This window comes from Cryptomeria japonica, chromosome 3 (assembly GCF_030272615.1).
Source record: "Cryptomeria japonica chromosome 3, Sugi_1.0, whole genome shotgun sequence".
Lineage (NCBI taxonomy): Eukaryota > Viridiplantae > Streptophyta > Pinopsida > Cupressales > Cupressaceae > Cryptomeria > Cryptomeria japonica.
Genome location: NC_081407.1, coordinates 194,061,123 through 194,082,297, shown reverse-complemented (window position 1 = coordinate 194,082,297; position 21,175 = coordinate 194,061,123). Strand labels below are relative to the sequence as shown.

Sequence of the window (21,175 nt, the reverse complement as noted above, 5' to 3'; positions counted from 1 at the left end):
GTACCAGTAAACAAAAATTAATGCAGTAAATAAGAACAACAAACATAACATGAAAAACACACCATAACACAATATTTTTAACGAGGAAACCCGGTGTGGGAAAAACCTCGGTGGGATTTGTGACCTACAATATTCGCTTACTGGCCAATAAGGGAATATTATTGTTTACAATAGGAGCCTGCACATGCAGGAAGGCCAAGTGCCTAGAGCTCACTGCTCAGTTACAAAATGAAGTCTCACTGACTTACAAAATTGGATTATACAGATCCAATGTCATGTACTGCTTCAGATCAACATTTACTATGCCGGATTCAGTACCGGTTTAAGCTCTGCAATATACATAAACCCTTATCCCAATAATTCGCACATTAGGTCTGCTATACTCTTTTCATTCTTCACTTCCTAAATGATCTACAATGATCTCATACTTATATGAGTCATATTACAATTCGCCATGTCGGCTTACAAAGATTTTACAATTAATTACAAAGTATAATTACACAAAATTCATGTTGGCCATGGTGTCGGTAATCTTTCTTTTTGGTGTCGGTGATCTGTATGTCGGTGTGGAGTCTGCCGGTATCCTATGATTGCAAGGTTGCCATCAATGACAATACCTTCAATCACCTACAATTTCTCATTGGAGTGTGCATTTGCCAACAACACTTACCTCATAAGGTAACTTTCACGTCTTCTCAGGCATTTAATGCCTCTTACATCTCCTCCCAAGCAACCTCTTGCTGACAATTGTCACCATTTCATTGGTGAAAATTGTAAACATGGATTGATAACTTTCAATCCTAGCTCTTGTTGAGATTATTCAATTTCAACCCTCCATTGCCCTATTTTCCCTATAAATAGAGCTCTCATTCTTCGTTTTGAATATCCAAGTCTTTGTGCATCAAACTTATAGTCTCATTTCATCAAGCATTATTAACCTCTCTTTAATAATAGTAATTAGATCATTTAGTTCTATTTAGTAATATCATGTTAGCTTCATTTTATATGCTAGTATTAATATCATCTTAACATCATTTTCATGCTAGTTAGCTTCATATCAATATCTTGCATCCTACCATCATCTAGTTTCATATCTAAATCATCACTAAGATCTTAGTTGTATTTCCATTTTGATTTTAGAATCATCATTTGAATCTCGTTCTCTAGGTTGTCATCTTGAGGATCAAGTGCTCTTCCAAGTGAAGGCCACCTTGAATCTTAGAGATCTTTAGAGATAGAGGAGCATGGAACAATTTTAAAGAGTTTAGATTTATTCAACTTGTTTTGTTTTGATTTCTAATTCTAATGCAATGTTTCATGTGTGTGTTTGAAGTATTCTTCTTTATTGCGGGCCGATACCACATTTCAGGATACAACTAGATTTGATCGATTGGGGAGTTAACTAAGTGCATGAGTGAGTGAAGTGGATTTGAGTGGCAAATGAGACTAAGAGTGACTTTGAGTGCACTGATTAGAGTAAGTCAACTAAATGAGGTGGACATTAATATTAAATTAATTCATTAATAAAATATTGTGTGGATAATTTATTAATCAAGTGGATAAATGTGTATAATTATAAATAATTCAATGGAACAAAAAATGAATAATTGATTTATTAAATGGATAAATAATAGTAGACAAAAATTTAATTAAATAACTAAGGGGTTATTTCATTAAATTATTAGGTATTAGGTGATAATGTGTACCCTAGGTGATAAGTTGATGATGCGTGATGAATTAAATGAAATAGTGACCTAGGAGATGGATGAACAAATTAGGTGGTGATTGGACAAAATAAATGATTAGTGGATTAGCTCCTAAGAGACAAGCAGACGACAAGATTAATGGAATAAGTTAGTGATGTAAGTGAAATGGTAAATCAAGGGGTGTGGTGCAATGATTAGATGAAATTTAGTGGAAACTGGAACCTAGGAGATGGACAAACGACATGGATGAATGAGTGAATGATGTGAGTATTGGATGAACTGATGTGCAAGTGAAGTTGAGCTTTTTTAGGTGTCTATAAAATGATCCAATTTAAATTTGGAAAAGAGAAGTGATTTTTCCATTTAAAAAAATCCTTAGTTTCCACCAGTGGTAAAGACAACCGTCATGGAAAAAACATAACCAATGCAATGAATGCATAATCACCTCTCTATTAGAAGCAGACAATTCTTTAAAGTTGGAGCAAGCAAAGATATAAAATAGAAAGTCAACTTTTCAACTTTTATCTTCCTAGGGGATTCTACTAGATTACTCCAACATGGGCAGCAATTATGAGAAAAATAGTACATTTTTTACAGAGGAGAATTAAATGTTATACCTCTAAGAAAGAGATGCTAGTATTGATAGGTTTGATAGAGGTTGTGAAACTCTTTGTACCTATATAGCCTAAGCAATACATTCTAGTAGAGAGCAATTGCTCCTACTGATGACATTTTTCACCCCTAATAAGGGTTCTCCCATTAAAACCTTGTGTTGTTTTGCATTTTACATTCATTTGTTGTCAACAATCTAATTCCTCCAATTCCTACTATCATGTGGAAATCCAAGTAGCACAGTGGCGTCATTATTTTAATTCCCTAGTTTCTAACCATATTAAGGGGAAATCAAGGGTCGCTGAATGCTATTCCTTAGATGGTTGTAACACCCTATGGGTGCAAGGTCTATAGGCTAGGCCAATTAACCATTTCACGAGTGCTAGGTTGTTTGGCAACTCCCAAGCAAGATTGGAAGAAACAAAGACATAACGCAATCCAGAGAAGTCATAGTTCATTTTCCTCTTGCTAGAGTTTCAAACATTCGCTTAATGCAATCCTTTTGGTTTGAAATTTGTAAACATAAGTTCTTTAAATTGTCATAAATTATTAAATTTTCGCTATGTAATTTTAAAAAAATGCCCTCATATTTCCATTCAACAAAATTTCTTTTGAAGTACACATCAGATGAGTTTAAACTGGACTCCACTTTACTCTGAACATTTCTGCCACTTATGACAGCCCACACTTTGCAACCAATCTTCTTCGTTGTATCTGCAGCCTAAGGAATTCACCTTCTACATTTCTCTTCAATTTTGCTGCTGTTGACAAGTTAATTCATATGACTGATTTCTCTTCAATTTTATCCGATCTTCTCTTTGAGGATCCCATGCATGACGAAAATGTGGCAAAATTAGTGCCTAGGCTGTATTGATGTTTTAACTTATTATTCTATAGACTTGATTAGAACTACTGTATGAGAACTTTCTGCCATATCGACCTTAGATAGACACATTATTTGGTTGTGGAGTAGAGAGAAGGTTCTGTCTCCAACATTCTCTGTAGATGAAGAAGAATTTGTCTAGTGCCAAGATTTGCTCATACCACATATTTTTATTATAAAATGTAAGATTGGTCAATGAAATCATATTAAGTTCCTTCTTTGTAGAAATAATCTAAACAGATAATGCTACAATATGTTACATCATTATTGATCAGTTTCAGAGGATGATGAAAGATTTTCAGGATGAGCAATCTATGGTACAATGCATTGTGCTGTGCCATTAAAAAAATCAAATCTTCAATGGACAAGTGAACTGCAACAGCTGTCATCCTGACTATAATGACTACAATTATATGCATACATAATGGTTTATTTCAACAACAGTCATTCTACTGGCACAACATGCATATGCATCTGGCCATTTGTGAAGAAAATATTAACCTGAAAACAGTTGGACCAGAGTCATCAATATGAAAGGCAAAAGAAACACAAAAGTTGTCAGCAACACTTGACACTCTCTATGTCTGTCCTAAAGAAATGTGCCATCATCAAACGCACTTAATGATGATGGCTGCCTTTCCAATATACGTCCAGCATTGAATGTATAATGAGGATAAATGTTATGTGATAATAATTCATTCTAGTGATTCTTTTGGCCACAACTTCTTCCAGGTTAAAACCTCTTCCTCTGTAATTAACTTCCGAATGCCTCCATAAAATCCTTCAACCTCAGTTCCTGCTTCATGATGATATCTTCTATTGATTGGTGCACGTCTCCATCGAGAACCATGGGTATATTGATTGAACTCCAGCCACACAGTATCTGCAAAAGGAAGTTCTATCAAATTCTAAAGAATTTAAAGATAACTTGAAAAGTCAATTCACTTACAATTGAGGGCAGTGAATCCTGCTTTTATCTAAACCATCTAAATCATATACTGCCAATTCAAAAGAGGTAAATCATTTGAATCCAGAGTAATTAATCAAAGTCAGATTTATCAGGCAGGCTCACATGCACATACATATGCAAAATTTAAAAGATCTAATTTGGAATTCATTGGTCACATATATCATAACAAGTACAACAAGTGTTTGCTTTAGTAAGCTTTTATAGTCTTTGTAGCACCTTAAAATAAAATCAACCAGCAATCAGTAGTTTCATAAAACCATTATTGCAGAAGAAATAGCTCAGCAGTAAGCAAAAGTATTTGTAAAAGAGAAATCCGAGGGCCAAAATAACAAGACGGGTGAAGAGCACTTGCAAAAGAGGCATATAGATCAGCTCCAACATAGAACCTGCAAACTCCATCAGATAGTCTCTAAGTTGTCAAATTGGGTACATAGGACGGGAAATTGTCGCAGAGAATGAAGACCAAAATTACAAGGAAGACCTAAAGCTTTCTTGTTTTTTTATAAATAGCAAATCGTAGGAGTATGATTGCTAGCATGTTTGGAATTGCACCTCAACATGATATTATTGAAGGTAACGATGTTACAATAGATGAAAAGGAAACTTCAAATTTCTTGAGGTTAATGTTATTGATTTCTAACTTGAGAAAGGAATAAAAGCTAGTTTATTGACTGCTGTTAGACAGACTAAGATTGGAAAGGAAGTCGCTCTAACAGCAGTCAATAATCTAGCTTTTATTCCTTTCTCAAGATAGAGATCAGTAATACTAACCTCAGGAAATTTAAAGTTTCCCTTTTCATCTATTGTAACATCTTTATCTTCAATAATATCATGTAGAGGCACAATTCTAGACATGCTAGCATTCATGCTTTACGACTTGGCATTTATAAAATACAAGAAAGTTTTAGATCTTACTTGTAATGATCTAATACCAATTTACAATGGAGAGACTACAATATAAAAGCTTGAGCCATATGACAAACTGAGAACAGCCTATGCAAGTTGATTTCTCATATTCTCAGGTCACATGGGAGCGCAAGGATAGAGGATACTCTTAACTTGCTTTGAGACTCTTAACTATTGATCCTATCTTCATACAAGACACAAACTTCATACAACTCTTGATGCCTCAAATGAGCTCACAAGGCCTCTATTTATAACATTTGGGGGCCAAGGTGTAGATTAAAGTGGTAGATGGATTACTAGTAGATGTAAGTGATAGCTTTTGATGAATGGTAGATGTGAGTAGTAGATGGTAGTACTGGTAGATATGTGTGGTATATGGTAGTATCGGTAGATATGAGTGGTAGATGAAGAAAAGTAGATGGAATTTTCGGAAGATAGTAAAAGTGGAGTGGTAGGTGATGGTACATACTTTTAGAATATTGTCATAGTGGAGTATGTACTTTGGTATGATGTAAGCTCATTATGGCAAAATACAACCTAATTAGATATTAATATCATCTCATAATATTAATACTAGAAGACATATTTGTCGAGTATATATTAACATTTATTTAAACCTAGATGGAATTTTCGAAAGATAGTAAAAGTGGAGTGGTAGGTGATGGTACATACTTTTAGAATATTGTCATAGTGGAGTACGTACTTTGGTATGATGTAAGCTCATTATGGCAAAATACAACCTAATTAGATATTAATATCATCTCATAATATTAATACTAGAAGACGAATATTTGTCCAGTAAATATTAACATTTATTTAAACCTCATGACCCATTATTTATTTCTTATCACTTTTAATATAATTGAAAAGTGAGAAGATCCACTTAACACCCGCAAGTGGCAACAAGGATATTGCTTTTTACACAGGTGTGCATCTTGTTGTCAGGGCTTAACATGGCTAACATCATGGCTTTTTTGACAAGGTTGCATCCTGTTGTCAAATTTTAGCGTGGCTGCCATCACGACACTGACAAATCCATGTGCTAGTTAAAGACATGCCATGCAAGGCATAAAATTCTAAAGCTAAAAACATATTTATCTAGATTGCAAGTAAGAATATCGCACCAAATGGATGAAAATGTCAGTCCTTGCTTTATTTAATATTATAGCACTCATTCTATATTATTATTTTATACATTTATGTACAGATTCCCTCCATGCTATTGCACTGTCATCCTCGGTCTAATGTCCAGTTCTTCCATCATTCTAAGGAAATGGAGCAAAGGAGGGTATTCCTTTCCATGAATTTGGGAAAGTCACTCGGAGCAACATCATCTATCAAAAAAAGTCACTTTGAGCACTATGTTGATGTACCAAAGGAGGGTATTCCTTTCCATGAATTTGGGAAAGTCACTCGGAGCAACATCATCTATAAAAAAGGTCACTTTGAGCAATATGTTGATGTAGAGCATCTGGGTCAATAGGTAATCTTGCGTTGCCAAAAAAATTTTCAGGTTAGCTTTCAAGGTTAGTCCAGGTTTGGTTTAGGTTTGGGTTGTGTTTTAGTTGGTCTTTGCTAATTTTCTTCGAGAGGAATTTTCGAGTTCTATTCAACCAAGTGAGGAGTCCATCATGTAGAGGCCCAAATGGGTATCTCCAATTTCAATTTGCTGAAAACTAGAGGTTTGGCCTCTATCAAGAACAGGTTGTGGAACAACTGGTTTGGCAAACCTTGAGAGCCACTAGTAGGTTTTGGTTCCCATTAAAAGCTCTGATGAAAGGTACCATGGAGAGGTGATTGACATTTCAAAGTGTTCAAAGAACACATGGAACCCCAATAAAATAGAATAGTTCCTAGTGCCCTCAACAACATTGACTACACTTTACAATTCTTCGTGGAGTTCCTAATTCTTGGTTCCTATTCGAATGGGAATCCCTAACAAGTTGAATAGGTTTCTTTTAAGCATTTTCGAAGAAATGAAGTGGTTCTAGGAGGGGTCAAAATCCCGACATAAATAAGCAAAGAAGGATATTGAGTAGTTCTTAATGAATTAGGAACCCCTAACAATGGTTCCTACTTATCATCGAGCCCAACAACAAAGAAACCCCCAAAAAGAAAGGAATGTGGGATTCTAAGGATTCCCAAACTCTTGACGAGAAGGAATCACAGGGTTCTAAGGAATTTTGAAATCCTTGATGAAGCAGAGATTCACATAGTTCCCATCCAAGTGGGAGCCCCTAATGAGGTAAGGCCAAAGACATTTTGAAGGTTGGTTCACGGGTTCTTGAAATTGCCAAAATGGTGAAATCCTATAAGAGCCTTTGTTGGAAAGTTCTTAGGTTCATAAACTCATCAAAGTGCTGAATCACAAGTTCTACAAACTAAGAAGTTGTTAAAGGAGAAGGACTAAGGGAACCCATGGATTGTGAAGGTTAAAATGGCTGATGACTTTATATTTGTTGGTTTGTAGGGAAAATCGAATAGATGGTTTGAAGTGATGGTTGATCTATCTTCTTGGAATGGTTGAATTGCCATGCATGAAAGGTATATAAAGGGAAAATTGATTTTCTTGAGGGGTCTTTGGCCAACCAAGAAGAGGGTTTTTGGAAGTTGTAAGAGAGGAGTGGGGAATAGAGAGAGTAAATGAATGAGCAAATAACCACCATGAACATGAGAAACCACTATATACAAAAAATGGAGAAAAGAGCACCATGAATAGGAGGAGTTGCTGGTGAAGAGTGGTGACGGAGAAGAGGCAAATTTTTGTACTATAGCATAATAATGATTGAAATTTGAATTTGACATCAACAAAATAAAGATGGAAATGTGTTGTTTATTGAATATGTGCTACTATTGTGTGTTGTTGGTTGCATGACTAGGCAATGTGATAAGACCCCTTGGTCTCGTTTGTGTCAAATGTTCTTTGTGTTTCTCATAGATCTCAAAATCTAGCCCAACATGTTAGCAACCCATAGTTATTCTTAAAAAGAAAACCTTTGTTTTAGGGAACAAATGAGGTTGTTATAATATGTTTACATTGAAAGACTTTGCACTAAGTTATAGACACCATTGCTTCACTACATCCAGGATGGCTAACATCTCTTCCTCATAAGTCTACTTGACAAAATTCTTGTCTTCAAGTGTCTAAATTCAAAAGCAATGGGTCACCATTCTTACAACAAGGCAACATAGGTGCCTTGGTCTATGTAAACAAATGTCTTCTTGAAGTCTAAGGTGCCCAAACTGAATAGAAATAAATGACTTAAGGTGTTTAAAAGATTGAGTGCATCCAACTAGGCAAAAAAAATCTAAAAAACAGCCAACATGGGGTGCTACTTGTTGGAACTTTAGTGTGTTATTCAACTGCAGAGTTTCTAGTGAAGTTCTTGGTGAGATAAGATGAAGAGATTGTTCTAGTTCATGTTAAGTGTTTGATTACAGACAGGTAAATAGCTATAGAGTTAGTTGCGGTGAGTTGTGATGAATGTTACAGTTTAGCATTGAGTGGCTTGTCTAAGTCTAATGTTGTTATGGCTGCAACTGCATGAAATTTGGAGGAGAACTCACAATTTCATCTTTGTCTAAGTTATTGGATTGTGTATGACAATGTAAGTGCAACATGCGGCATTGTTGGAGTCCATTTAGTGAAGGCTAGGTGCATGGTGATGTTTTCTGGAATGGTCATAGGTATTGCAAGCAACTAGAAGCAATTAGGGGTTGGTGTTTAATTGTAGTGCAAGAAGGGAGATATACACAATTCAGGTATAGATGGTCAACAACCTTTGACCATGTGTGAGTGGTAGCAACTACTAATATGAGATGATTATCGATGTGGAGAAGTCATGTTTGATATAATGTGTGGTATGCTAATGTCATGGTATGGTAATGTTTTGGTTGCAAAGTTGTTGGGATTCTATATAACAATTAGATAGTTGAGATGGTTGGAATTGCATGAGAACATCTTAGCAACTATATTACTTGCCTGTATGGATGGAATAAGGTTCAAATGATGGTCGCTGTTGGTGTAATAAACCTAATTTGTAGTAACCCTAGGGTTTTACTTTAACAAAAATTTCAAATTCTGATCGCAAACTATAACTCAGGAAATTAACATACAAAACATGTAATTGTTGATGAATGCACAATGTAATGAACAATTGGGAATTCAATGGTAAAGTAGAAAATGATTTCTAACTTCAGATCTTACAAATCATGCATCTATATAAGGCGATCTGCTTGTTTGAACAATGTGACACTTACTTTTTATCAAACCCTTCTCTTTTTCTGAGTTAGGAAGTGACTGTAGGGTTCTCTGCTCATTGAAATGTAAGGTTGGGTTGCTATGCACTTGTGCAAGTGATTGATTTCTTCCCAGATGCCATGTTAACTCAGATTTAAGATGTGCCAATGGAATGGACAGTGGTGTAGGGGGGAGAGGGGGAGGGGAGCCTACAGCCTGTCACCACCTATTTCCCTCTCCTGTGATGGTCCAGGCACTTAAAAGACTATGGAACGACTACCTTATTGACTGTAAACTTCAATTGTGTTTGAGATCTGCTCGCGTAAAATCTGCTTAGTTACCTTGGGGTGTGGAACCCGTAGGAAGTAGACAGTCAGTAATTTTCTGATTATATACACATTGCATCAGAATATTAAATCTGTTAATAATTTTTGAAACACAGTGTAAATCAGATGATATTTATATAACAATAAGGAAATTAAATACAACTTAATTCCACATATAACTATAATAAATTCACCTACTGTATAGCAGGAACAGTAAGCATAAAAATTCGAATAACTGTATTTTGACTTAAGCCACCCGTCCTAGGCTAGAACCATTTTGTCCTTTGACCCAAGCTACGCTAAGGCATGGAAATCAACCCGTTCTAGGCTAGAACCATCTTGTCCTTTGACTTAGACAGCCTGTTCTAGGCTAGAACCATTTCGTCCTTTGACTTAAGCCACCCGTCCTAGGCTAGAACAAGGCGTCCAAGGCAATGACACAAATCAGTCCAAGGCAATGATAGGGTCCTTCCAAGGCAATGACAAGGTCTGATGCAAGCAATCATCATGAGAAGTAATGGAAAAGAAACATCAAGGCGAAGGATAGCATCAACATCAAGCATTCAAGGATGGAAATTTTCACAACCTTGAATTTCCTTCGGAAATCCAAGAATCGTTGCCAATATAGCCAGCTGGAAGCTCCAGAATGCAAGTGATCAAGACGAGATAGTTTCAGAAGAGTTAATTAAAGTTAGAAGATTGACATGAGCAAAGTCATCATCACATCAAGAGCTAGATAATGTTAAGGATCAAGAGATATGCCTCATTCATTTATGATTACAACCTGTGATGAGTTACAAAAATCAAACAAGTTGAGGTGGCGCCCAGTCATCACTTATCCAATCACATCTAATCAAGATAAGGTGTCCAAATTCAATGTACCCAGCTTAACTCATCAAAAGAAGATAATTACCACATGGGCACAAAGTCCGATGCACCTACCGCCATCATTTATTGGTTGAATTTTCAAAAAAGGATGTGTCCCATCAAATGTAAATTTATCATTGGTCAAGCATTAAATGCTTTGCAATAGGGTTTTATTGTAAAATCTTGGCCATTGATTGTGAATCAATCTTAGCCATTCAATTGTGATAAGAGCACTATATAAGGCTCCACTTCTTCATTTGTAAAAATATAATACTGAATAGAGAATAGATAATAGTTAGTAGAAAGTAGCAAGCAAATAGCTAGAATAGAGTAGGAAGAGAAGGCAAAGATTGTTGCCAAGACATTGTTGCAAGAAGCATGCAAACTTCATTGAAGATATGGTGAATTCTATGTGTTGATTCAACAATTTGCATGGTCTCTACTTCTCATTTGATTTCATGTTGTTTAGATGAATGGAAGAACTTTGAAAATGATTAATGGTGAAATTCGTACATCCATACTACTAACACCTTGCCGATGGTAAAGTGCCTTACGTTGTCAACTGGATCCATCTTAGCCAACGCTTAACTTCAATTATCGATTCTTCATTGATATGCATCAACTTGATGGTGTCTATGTTTGTAGTGGTGATTTGAAAATCATAAAGCTATCCTTAGAAGATCGCACTAGCCTTGTGGAGATGTTCGACGTATGTCAAAGCAAGACTTAGTTGAATTTCATCAAAGATTGTCCATTGCTCTTACATTCCTAGAGTTAGATTAGCTTTCTCAAACCTTTCCTTTTTTCCTTTTTTTCAAATCAAGTGAAATCCCACGTTCCAGCATCATTCCAGCATTCAAGCATTCAACGTAAGTCCACCTTGTGATTCCAGCAATATCACATCATATACAACTGAGTCTATCCAAGAGCACGTCAATACCTGACATTCGAGAACCTTGGAGTCGTCCCACTTGATCACGCAGGTTAGCATTTGGAAGTCTTTATTCAAGAGAGGATAGAATACTGTCTTTTATTTTGTGTTGCATACTGCGTAAAAACACCATCAACAGAAACCTATCCTTAAATATGATCCTATAGTCTGCTCAATTCTTTGTAGTTGGGGCCTATATTCCAAGAAGTATCTTTGTTTCTAACCATCATCACATGTGCTAAAGACATATTTTCACTTGACCAGAAAACACTTGCATCCAACTTGTCCTATACCATTTTCTTGATTTCATTCTTCTTGTCATATCAGTAACAATATGGATCAATATCAGATGATTAGATACCAAGAAATCATTTAATGGCACTCTCTTGCCCTTGTTTCTATACAAACATTAAGAACTCTTAGAAAGTCCTAAAGTATCTTCTTGTAGTGTTGGGATACAATTTGCAAATCATGAGCAAGAAGTTGGGACTCTTGATGCCTTTACGAGATTTTCCAATTAATAAAAGCTAACCACCTATTTAGAAGGTTTAGGATCGTATAAGTAGAAATTGGGGAAAAAACTGCTGTTAACCATGGCCTGGTTCCTAAACCATATTGGTTTGAACTGACAGGCTGGTTTTTTCTAGAAAACAATCTTTAGAGTTCAAAATTTGTAGTCTTTTGAAAAATGACCAAAAATACCTAGGTCATTGAATAACCTATTTTTGGCAGTTGTTTCAAAAAATCAACTCCACACATTTACAGATGCCACTTTTTCTATTTGTCATTTATTTTTACAATTTTCTACTCCAGAATTGAAAATTTCCAGAGAACAGAAGAACAAAAGAGTCTGCAGTCGGGGATTTTTAAGGACTGCCATCATCAAGCAATTAGGGCACACCTATCGTTGCCGTTTTCAGTTTTCCACATTCATTCTGACATTTAGTTGTAAGTTTTACACATTCCATGCACTATATTTTGATAAAACAACAATAACAGTTTGTTTCCATATTTTTACAAACATTTCAGAATTATTTATTTGTCAAGTGCTTCCTATGTTTTTCCTATTTGACACCCAAGTAATTAAATTCCATTTACACTTTCAGTTTGCTGAGTAAATAGAATACTACTATGTCTAAGACCCTAGATATATTTTCCTTCAATGCTTAAATGAATGAACTCTTGAAAATTCATCGCCAAACTACCTCAAGTCTCAAGCCCAGAACAATATTTGTGTCCCCAAGAGGAATACAATAAATAGGAGATGTAAGAGAATAATAAGTAACGAAAGGTTTGACACTGTGTCACCTCCAGAATTGAGGTTTCCTCCATTTGTAAACATTAATTAAAAAGTGGACATTCGGTGAGTAAGTAAAGGAATTTAGATAAGTGACCAACTTGTCAGCCAATTTGTGTTTGCTATAGTACATCAACAGGTCAAAGGGAAAGATCAATGTGCCAAGAAGTTTCCCCCAATAAGTACCCATTTGTCGTACACTTTTTTCATTCTGTTTATTTGGAACAATGAATATGCATGCTAGTTGATTTAGTGTTTTTATCTACCCACCCCACATATCAGCCACAGTTACTCATTACACATTGCCTGTTCAAATGTGTACTAAGAGAGACCATCCCTTTATTAAGCTTAGTGTCTTACCTAGAGGCTAGGAGGTTACAACGTTTTCTCAAAAGTAATGTACATTGATATATAAGAGAGACTCTCATACCAAAGGGGATACTCAAGTATGATTTCACTTAGTTTAATAGTCTTCCACCATTCAGACAAGCTGTTGGACCATCTTGACTAGTCATCAACACCTAACTGACAACTGCATCAGCAGATTCTGCAAGGTTTTCAAAACACACAGACTGTATGTTGAAATGAATATTGGATCAGCCCAGGAGTTGAGCTGAATCAATACAGAAATAACCAAGATTCATTCAACGCAAGGATGTCCCACATACCACTAGTGAATAACTGTACAAATAATTGCAGCTGCAGAAAAGAACGTATTCTGAGTAAGAGTGTAATAAGAGCATAGGAGAAAAGAAATGATTAGCAAGACCACTTTAAGGGAGCAACCTCCAATCATATTAGTTCAATAACGATTCTCAAAATGATTGTCACATGTAAAATATATTCCAAGTTATAGGCACAGATAGGCTAAGGCAACACATGAGCTTGTAATTAAGCTAACCATTCATGAGAGAGAAATCCTAAGAAATTACTAGACGAGAGCTGTAGGGTTATGTATGCCATATGTTGGACACTCCACAACCCAAACATACAGAATGAAGATCATAATATGAATAAGCGTTAGGGAATTAAGTTATAGCAGTCAAGGAGATGTCAAATTATCTAGTAAGTTAAGTTCAAATTGATCTGAAGACTCAGATCCAAGCGCTAACATTCTCCTCATACCAAGGCTTGAAGGATGTCATGGAGGGAAAGGAAATGCATAAGACTGCACTATGAGATGAGCCAGCTTCTTAAAGCCTAAGATTCTTGAATTATTCCATTATCTTTGCAACATTGATTTATGTGTTGTCTCTAGTAACTGGCTTGCCTCAAGTTTTGGCTGTTTGTTGTCTTCGGCAGAAGTAGAAGTTTTAGTGTTCTAAACAATGCTTTAACTACTATAAAGGAATGATTATTTTATCCAAGCAACATGTATACAATCTGTCAGCCAGTTGTACCGGTTAGAACAAATAGCTAGGATTTTGTTTAAGATATATGAAACTCCAAGAATGACTTTATTTATTCCTTCCATTGAAAATGAAAATAAATGAATAAAATCCAAGGAGACAGCACATGAAGACTATTTAGTTCACTGGAAATTTTTAAAACGCTGTGGCAATGGGTGAAAAAGGAAATTACAGATGTAAACAAAGAGGGTGTAAATGAAAGTAAACATAAGATAAATATGTGAGGACTTTAATTAAACTACACAAATTTCTTACCATCTAGATGACAGTGGCAGTGATGACTATGTCCATCACAGATATCTGAGTGGCCCACAACTCCATACCACCATCCTGCCATTTATTAAATTTGATATTATCATGAGTTTTGGAAATAAAAATTTTGCATAATGCAGTAATAGAAATCAAAGTTTTGGAATAGAAATGCCAAACGTAACTTTTAATGCAATATGTATAGAACTCAAGCACTGACTTTATTAATTAGCTACTGATAACTATTAGTTTCTTTTTTAAGCAGCCCTAAGAATATTATTGATCACATAAATGATTACAAAGCATAATTGAAATTCACAAATTCACGATTTAGAAGTGTTACCATATGGGAATTGCCTGTTCCTCCTCCATTGTACCTCAACATGATCACCAGGACACAAGGTATCTAAGCAATCAGACACGTGAAGCCTATGGGCAGAGGTGTCTGTGGGAGGTGCTCGGATTCTCTCCCACTGGACTCTTTCCTCATCAACACTGGTGCGAGGACCATGTGGGGGATACCTGGAAAAAGCAAGCAGCCCTTAGAATATACATGTTCTAAGAAGACATCTGTCGGAATTTCAAAGCCAGGAATTCACCTAAAGCAACTGTCAGCTTGAAGATGATCCATAACGTTTACAAAAGACACTGAATTGAGGTTTCCAAGTTTGCAGCACCACTAATGAACAAAATATTGACTACTCATCACTAAGAAAGGACAAAACCATCAGCAGCTTGATGGAATAGAAAAGGAGCTTTTAAAAGCTTGAACGGAAAGGCCAAAATTTTCTCTAAAAGAGCATACACGTTACATAATAGCAATCTCATTATGTATTTTACATACTCTATTCTCTGATCAGTTTTGCTAGTAAATATATGACAAATAGAGGATGCAGGAAAATGCACCAAAAAGACTTGAGAAACTGTAGCAGCTGCAAGCTTCCTATACAAATTTCTACAATGCAACAGCACTGAAGAACTAAGTCCAGTTAGCAAACACTTACTATGTGTTGGCCGTAAAATGCCAACATAGGAATAATATTTTGGTTATGTTAGTTAATTGGCCATGTCCCATAGGGGTTAGTTGGCAGTTTGCGACAGTTGGTATCTCCGCCAACCGCCGAGGACAAATGAAACATGTCAGGAGCTGTTTGGCTTGCTGGAACAATGTAATGTTTCACAATTTGAGGTGAGATAAAATTTTGACAAAATAATGCTTTGGGTAGTTCTAGATTCTAGCATGCAAACCTATTGCTCATGAATAAAAGAAAGATTCTAATGACGTCCACGAGACTAAACAGGTCTATGGGATTGAGACAACCATCCTCAAATTATCTTCAGATTCTTTTCGATGTCGGATCTCTTACTATGAATTTTGACTAGGAGGCTGGCTGTCTGGTTAATCCTATCTTCCTCAAATAACTGATGAATATTGTCAACCTTCAAACCATTTTCGTACTGCGTACAAATATCCTCATAAGCCGTACATTCCATGATGAAGTGCCATTCTGTCTCCACCACCACCTTATAGCAGAATATGCAAGTTCTTTCTCCCAAGTTTCCTTGGGTATCTTCCACCTACCAGTCTCACACCTAAGATGATGTGATCCAAGTTTCATTGATTTTATTATTTAGATACACACCTAAATTTGGACCCTTTTATCTCTATTTATCCAAGATCAAACTGCAAATTTGCTGGAATATTGAGTCAGTATACTGTATAGCATTTGCTCAAGGTTTCTTTATTTATTAATCTATTTCATAATATTGTAGATTCCATGAGAAACATGAGCAGGGTTAACTAAAAATGGCACTAGATTCATCCGGACAAGCATCAATTCTGTTAAATCCTTCATTGTTCCCATTATTTATAAATGAAGACCCCATTGCAATTCCAATTTGCCTTCCTTAAACATGACTGGATTTGACGAATAAGTCTGTGAAGAGTTTAAAATTCATAGCTGTACATAATCAAAGTCTGATTTTTTTTAAAATACACAGTTGTGTTTGTTGCACTGTAACAATGGTGATAATGTGCATCAATTGATCAACAAAGGGCTAACTGTTAGCAATCATTATCACATTCAATGCAATTTCCCTTTCCAAAAGTATAACCAAGAGGAACATAGTTAACAAATTTACAAACACCCAGGTGTAATTAAAATCATAAGCATTATAATTATACCTTGCATGGAAAGTGTTAGTTTGACGGTTGTAACTAACTTCTGCATCATAGCATGATAGCATAAATCCAACATGTCCATGCTGCAATGAAAATGGTTAAATATTATCAGCAACCTTCAAATAGAGTTCCCATCTCTGGATATCTTTGAAAAAATTGAATATCATTTCAAAATGAGTAATGGCTAAATGGCTAAAAACATCTTGAGGAGCAAGAACGATTGGTTTACAGAGAAATCAGGTCCAATTCAAAGCACTTGTCGCAGTGAATGCTTAAAAACCACTTGTCTATATATATATATATATATCTGTGTGTGTGTGTGTGTGTGTGTTAATAAATGCATAAATCTATGACAATACATGACAATAAATAAATAAATCAACCTGAAAATAAATGCATATTTTAACATAAAATAATGTAAGGAATAAAAATCAAAACAGCAGTCCACCACTATCTTGTTTTAGTATTTTAATGCTTGCTACTATCCATTCTTTTTTAGCTCTAAGAAAAACAGTTCTTCAACTCTTTGACACACAGGGTCGGCAAAGTCTATTCTGTACATTACCAGGACTTCAGTTTAGTAAAATTCAATTCTTTACCACACTTTTATTTTTGAAAGCCTTACTCCTGATAGTGAGACCACAACAAGGAACTCCCATGCAAATATCTTTCTCTAAATGTACCAACTTACCAAAGAATAGACGCCTATCTTTTTTAAATCCTCCTCTTACTTGTAAAATTTCTTCATCCTTATTAAAAAAATTTAACTTGTTACTGTTGATATGCAGCTTGGTAAGATCCTACCAAATAGGTATCACAGGATGAAGAATCATTGATTACACTCGCACTGGTGAAATGACTATTTCAAATGTCTTATATGCAGCATTGCAGAATTTGACAACTTCCCTATCCTATCCATGCATATTGATATACAGGTAAGATGATCCAAAAGGATTTGGAAAATATATGTACTATGGAAAATATATGCACTAGGAAAAAATGAACAGAACAAAATTCAGATGCAGGGATAAGTGTTTGACATGTTAGAATAGTATAAAACAGAGGCTGTACCATGAGTGCATCAAAGTCCGGACTGTACTGCTGGTGTGCAAGCATCCAGGACTGTACCACAGTTGCAGTAGAGTCCACCACCCATATAGACATTTAAACTTAGAAGCTGAACCATACAAGTATCATTTCTCCATCAACTGACTGTTGACCTTTGCCTAGGGCCCAGAAAACTCAACCGTGCTTTGGAAAATCTACAAGTGTGATGTCCCCTTCTAGTTGACATCTGTCAGCTGAGTAGATTAGCCTATCACTGACCCTCGTAGGCTGATGAGGTTGGGTAGAGGGTCCTCCAGATTTTGATTCACCATCTTCAGAGCGAGCACTCTAGGTCTGGTTTTCGTTTGAGGTCTCCAGGACTCCGTTTGAGATACTTTCTATTTTTAGCAGTCCTACTATTTATAGCCAGTAGGTTGGGCAAGGACAGATTATGGTTTGGCAGTCTCCAGTTCAGACGGCAGGCATTTCTGATGAATACTTAGAGAGATATTAATATTTAATTATTTTAATTAAATATTAAATGGCGAACTTTAATGTTTTAATGTTTTAAAAGTCACTTTAAGTTATAACTTAAGTGAGGGTCTATTTCTCATCAGATGGGGCTAGTTTTATATTAAATGGAAAATAATTTATTTTCTGACACTTCAATAGTCAAAAATAAATAATAAAAGTTAAAACATTATTAAAGGCCAAATCGCACCTTTCTTGTGAATCGCACCAACCCTAAATGGAGATGATTAAAGAAGATTTTAGGTCTTCTTTCATTATGCTAAGTTTTGGATAATTTGCTTTGGAGCTCTGAGAGGAGCTTTGGCCTAGGGTTTCAGCAGAAGATTCTTCTGCAGTGATCAGAGGTATCGGTACAGAAAAACATGGGATTCTTGTGCAACAGCATCAGAGGTTGTGAAATATCAGCTGATCTTGCTCTTCCAATTGGTTTCATTCAGGAGCCAAGTTTGTGCTTATTAATCAGAGAGGCACCGCCTTTTCTCCAGTATTAGGCTGCAGCAGCAAGAGGGAAACAGAGGCATCCAGGAGAGATTTTTATCAGTGGCTGTACGGCTGCTTGGAAAGTAGCGCCAAACACCAGAAGGGCTGCGATTTTCATATTGGAGGAACCAAAAAAATATAAAAGAATAGCAGAAGGGACGCCTTGCCTATGTCTCTCCATTGGGCTAACATGCAAGTGATTCGGGTCAATTGGGAATAAATTATAGCTTGCTGTCATAAAAACTGTGTATGACCAGCAATAAGGAAATAAGGGTTTTAACAGAATGTCCTGGTATTTATCAGTTCTTCTCTAACTTTGTTTGTTTATGTATTGAGCATTAATAAATGATGAACAGATGTAATAAGGGTTTGATCAGTATTGTTGAGTTATAAATTGATTTCCAGCAAATACCCATAGTTGCTTTTTTGTGCTTAAGTTTGTCAAAATTATAATTGCTGTTACAAATTTGCGAAGAACACACTTGAAACACAACAGGTTCAGTTAAACGTCAGTTGTCTCAGTTGAGGGCCTTTTAAGGTTCTTACAATAAGAGTTGTGTGTGAGCAATCAAATCCTCGGTGTTTGGAGAATTGGAAAATGTTGTATGTTTTAGTTTATTGTGGGAAAAATAGCAGATAGAAGACAAGATTGGTCACTTGTATACCTCTTTGCCCTTAATATAGGAGAGTAGTCAAGGCACATTGCTACTACCAAAAGGACTAGTTTTCCTTCCAAATCAGGGATTTTCCAAGATAATTCCATGTATTTTGAGTTTGTTTTGGTATTGTTATGTTTATAGCAAAATAATAATTTCTATACGCAACCTGCACTTTCATTTGCAAAGAAAGTAGGAAGTAGATTATGTGTGGTTGATTTCTAAATTCCATAAAGTAGGAGTTCACAGATCAATTTTGGTATCAAATTAGAATCTTTTGTGGATTTGTGAAAATATATTTTTGTATGACTTTAACAAGAGCTCAAAGTAGAGCCATGGAAGATTTAAATACAAGGTGACAACACTAGAAGGTCACATGAGAGGAATCACGGAGAATCGGCAATGGCTGGGGCAACAATAAGAGCCACATGATAAACGACAAAATAAAATGGAAGAAGAACAAACTTCCATTGATGAGTTAGTAAAGCTATGGAAACAGTATTTGGTATTATTGAATATGAAATGAAAAAAGAAGATTTTCTAAATGAACCTAATATAGAGGCAAAGAATGTGATTCCGTTTAAGGTTGAAACAAAAGTAGAAATTAAGCCTTCTAATGGATTAATTAATGTAGAAAATTGGATCCATGGATTAAGCTAATGTGCATGAAATCAATGGCCCAAAGAATTAATTTTGCACACCTAATATTGATTGAACATGCTCTTGTAGGGTGGGAAGCATATGTTGCAAATTATGACAAAGGAAAAAGCCAATAGTTAATAAATGGGAAGAATTCATTGAATTAATAAAGAGGAATTTCTATCTCATAGGACATACCGTGGATCAAAAAATTAAATGTATTTATTACAAAGTGGTCGAGTGTGTAAGATTACACACAAAGTTCCAATGATAATCTATGGCAAATGGCATGGATCTTAAAAAGGAGGACATGATGACAGAGTATCTTGGTGAGCTCCGTACTCACATATAGAGGGTGGTCACCACCAAGCAAAAGGATGTGTTCAAGTTATACCATCTAGAGGAGAAGAGGAAGAGGTATGAAGTAGAGTCTTCTAATGTACTAAATTCAAAGGAAAATTTAAGAATAGGATAACACAAAGAAAGCTAATAAAGTTGTGCAAAGGAAGATAAAGGAAAAGTAAAAGTGAAAAAAAGTAGTCATTGCAATTTAGATGGGCATATAAATTCAGAGTGTTGAAAGCTTCACGTTGAACTACATCCTAAGGGTCAGAATAAAAGCTAAAGAAATAACCCAAATAAATTTATGTGAACCATTCAAGAAGATGAAATTGACATGGAGGATAGTCACAATATAGATGACAACTTGGATGCAGGGTCAACTAAAGAAAACCAATTTCAGAAAATGAAAAAAAAATATTTCAAAGTCGCATATTAAAAAGAATAAAGTTAACACTTTGGTAGATCTAGGATCACAATGTAACCTTATTTCAGAAAATTTGGTTAAAAAGCTTAAATTAAAAATAGAACAACCAGATCCATACCTATCGGGATGGGTAAAAAGAGATGTAATGATACAGGTGAATACAAGGTACAAGGTTAAATTTGGGATAAATGCAGAGTACATAGATGAGATGGAGGCAGATGTTATTCCCCTTGATGCTTTTGACTTTGTTCTTGGTAGTCTATGTCGTTATGCCAATTATGCTATTTTCATGAGGGGCTAAAAAGAATAGGTAAGTCGAGGATGGAGTCAAGTATATAATCAAAGGGCACCAAAGTAGTTACGGTAAGTTCTAATCAAGCAACCAATTAATTCAAGTAGCTAATTTTTTGCTTTTGTGTAAAGATAAGACTGAAGATGGGATTGGCATTTCTACTATGACTAACTCAAAATTGAAATG

The 21,175-nt window shown here is 35.6% G+C and overlaps 1 protein-coding gene across 1 annotated transcript in view; it reads right to left on the bottom strand.

The window, feature by feature from the left end:
• Positions 1-3,505: 3,505 nt before the first annotated feature.
• LOC131035059 (F-box protein At2g26850) overlaps positions 3,506-21,175 on the bottom strand; it is a 28,766-nt gene continuing 11,096 nt past the window's right edge. Inside the window, exons 2-5 of the mRNA XM_057966681.2 lie at positions 16,582-16,661; positions 14,740-14,918; positions 14,403-14,477; positions 3,506-4,084 (exon numbers count right to left, since the gene is read on the bottom strand). Coding sequence (XP_057822664.2) covers positions 3,897-4,084; positions 14,403-14,477; positions 14,740-14,918; positions 16,582-16,661 — 522 coding nt within the window. The 3' untranslated portion in view covers positions 3,506-3,896. The remainder of the gene's footprint in view (positions 4,085-14,402; positions 14,478-14,739; positions 14,919-16,581; positions 16,662-21,175) is intronic.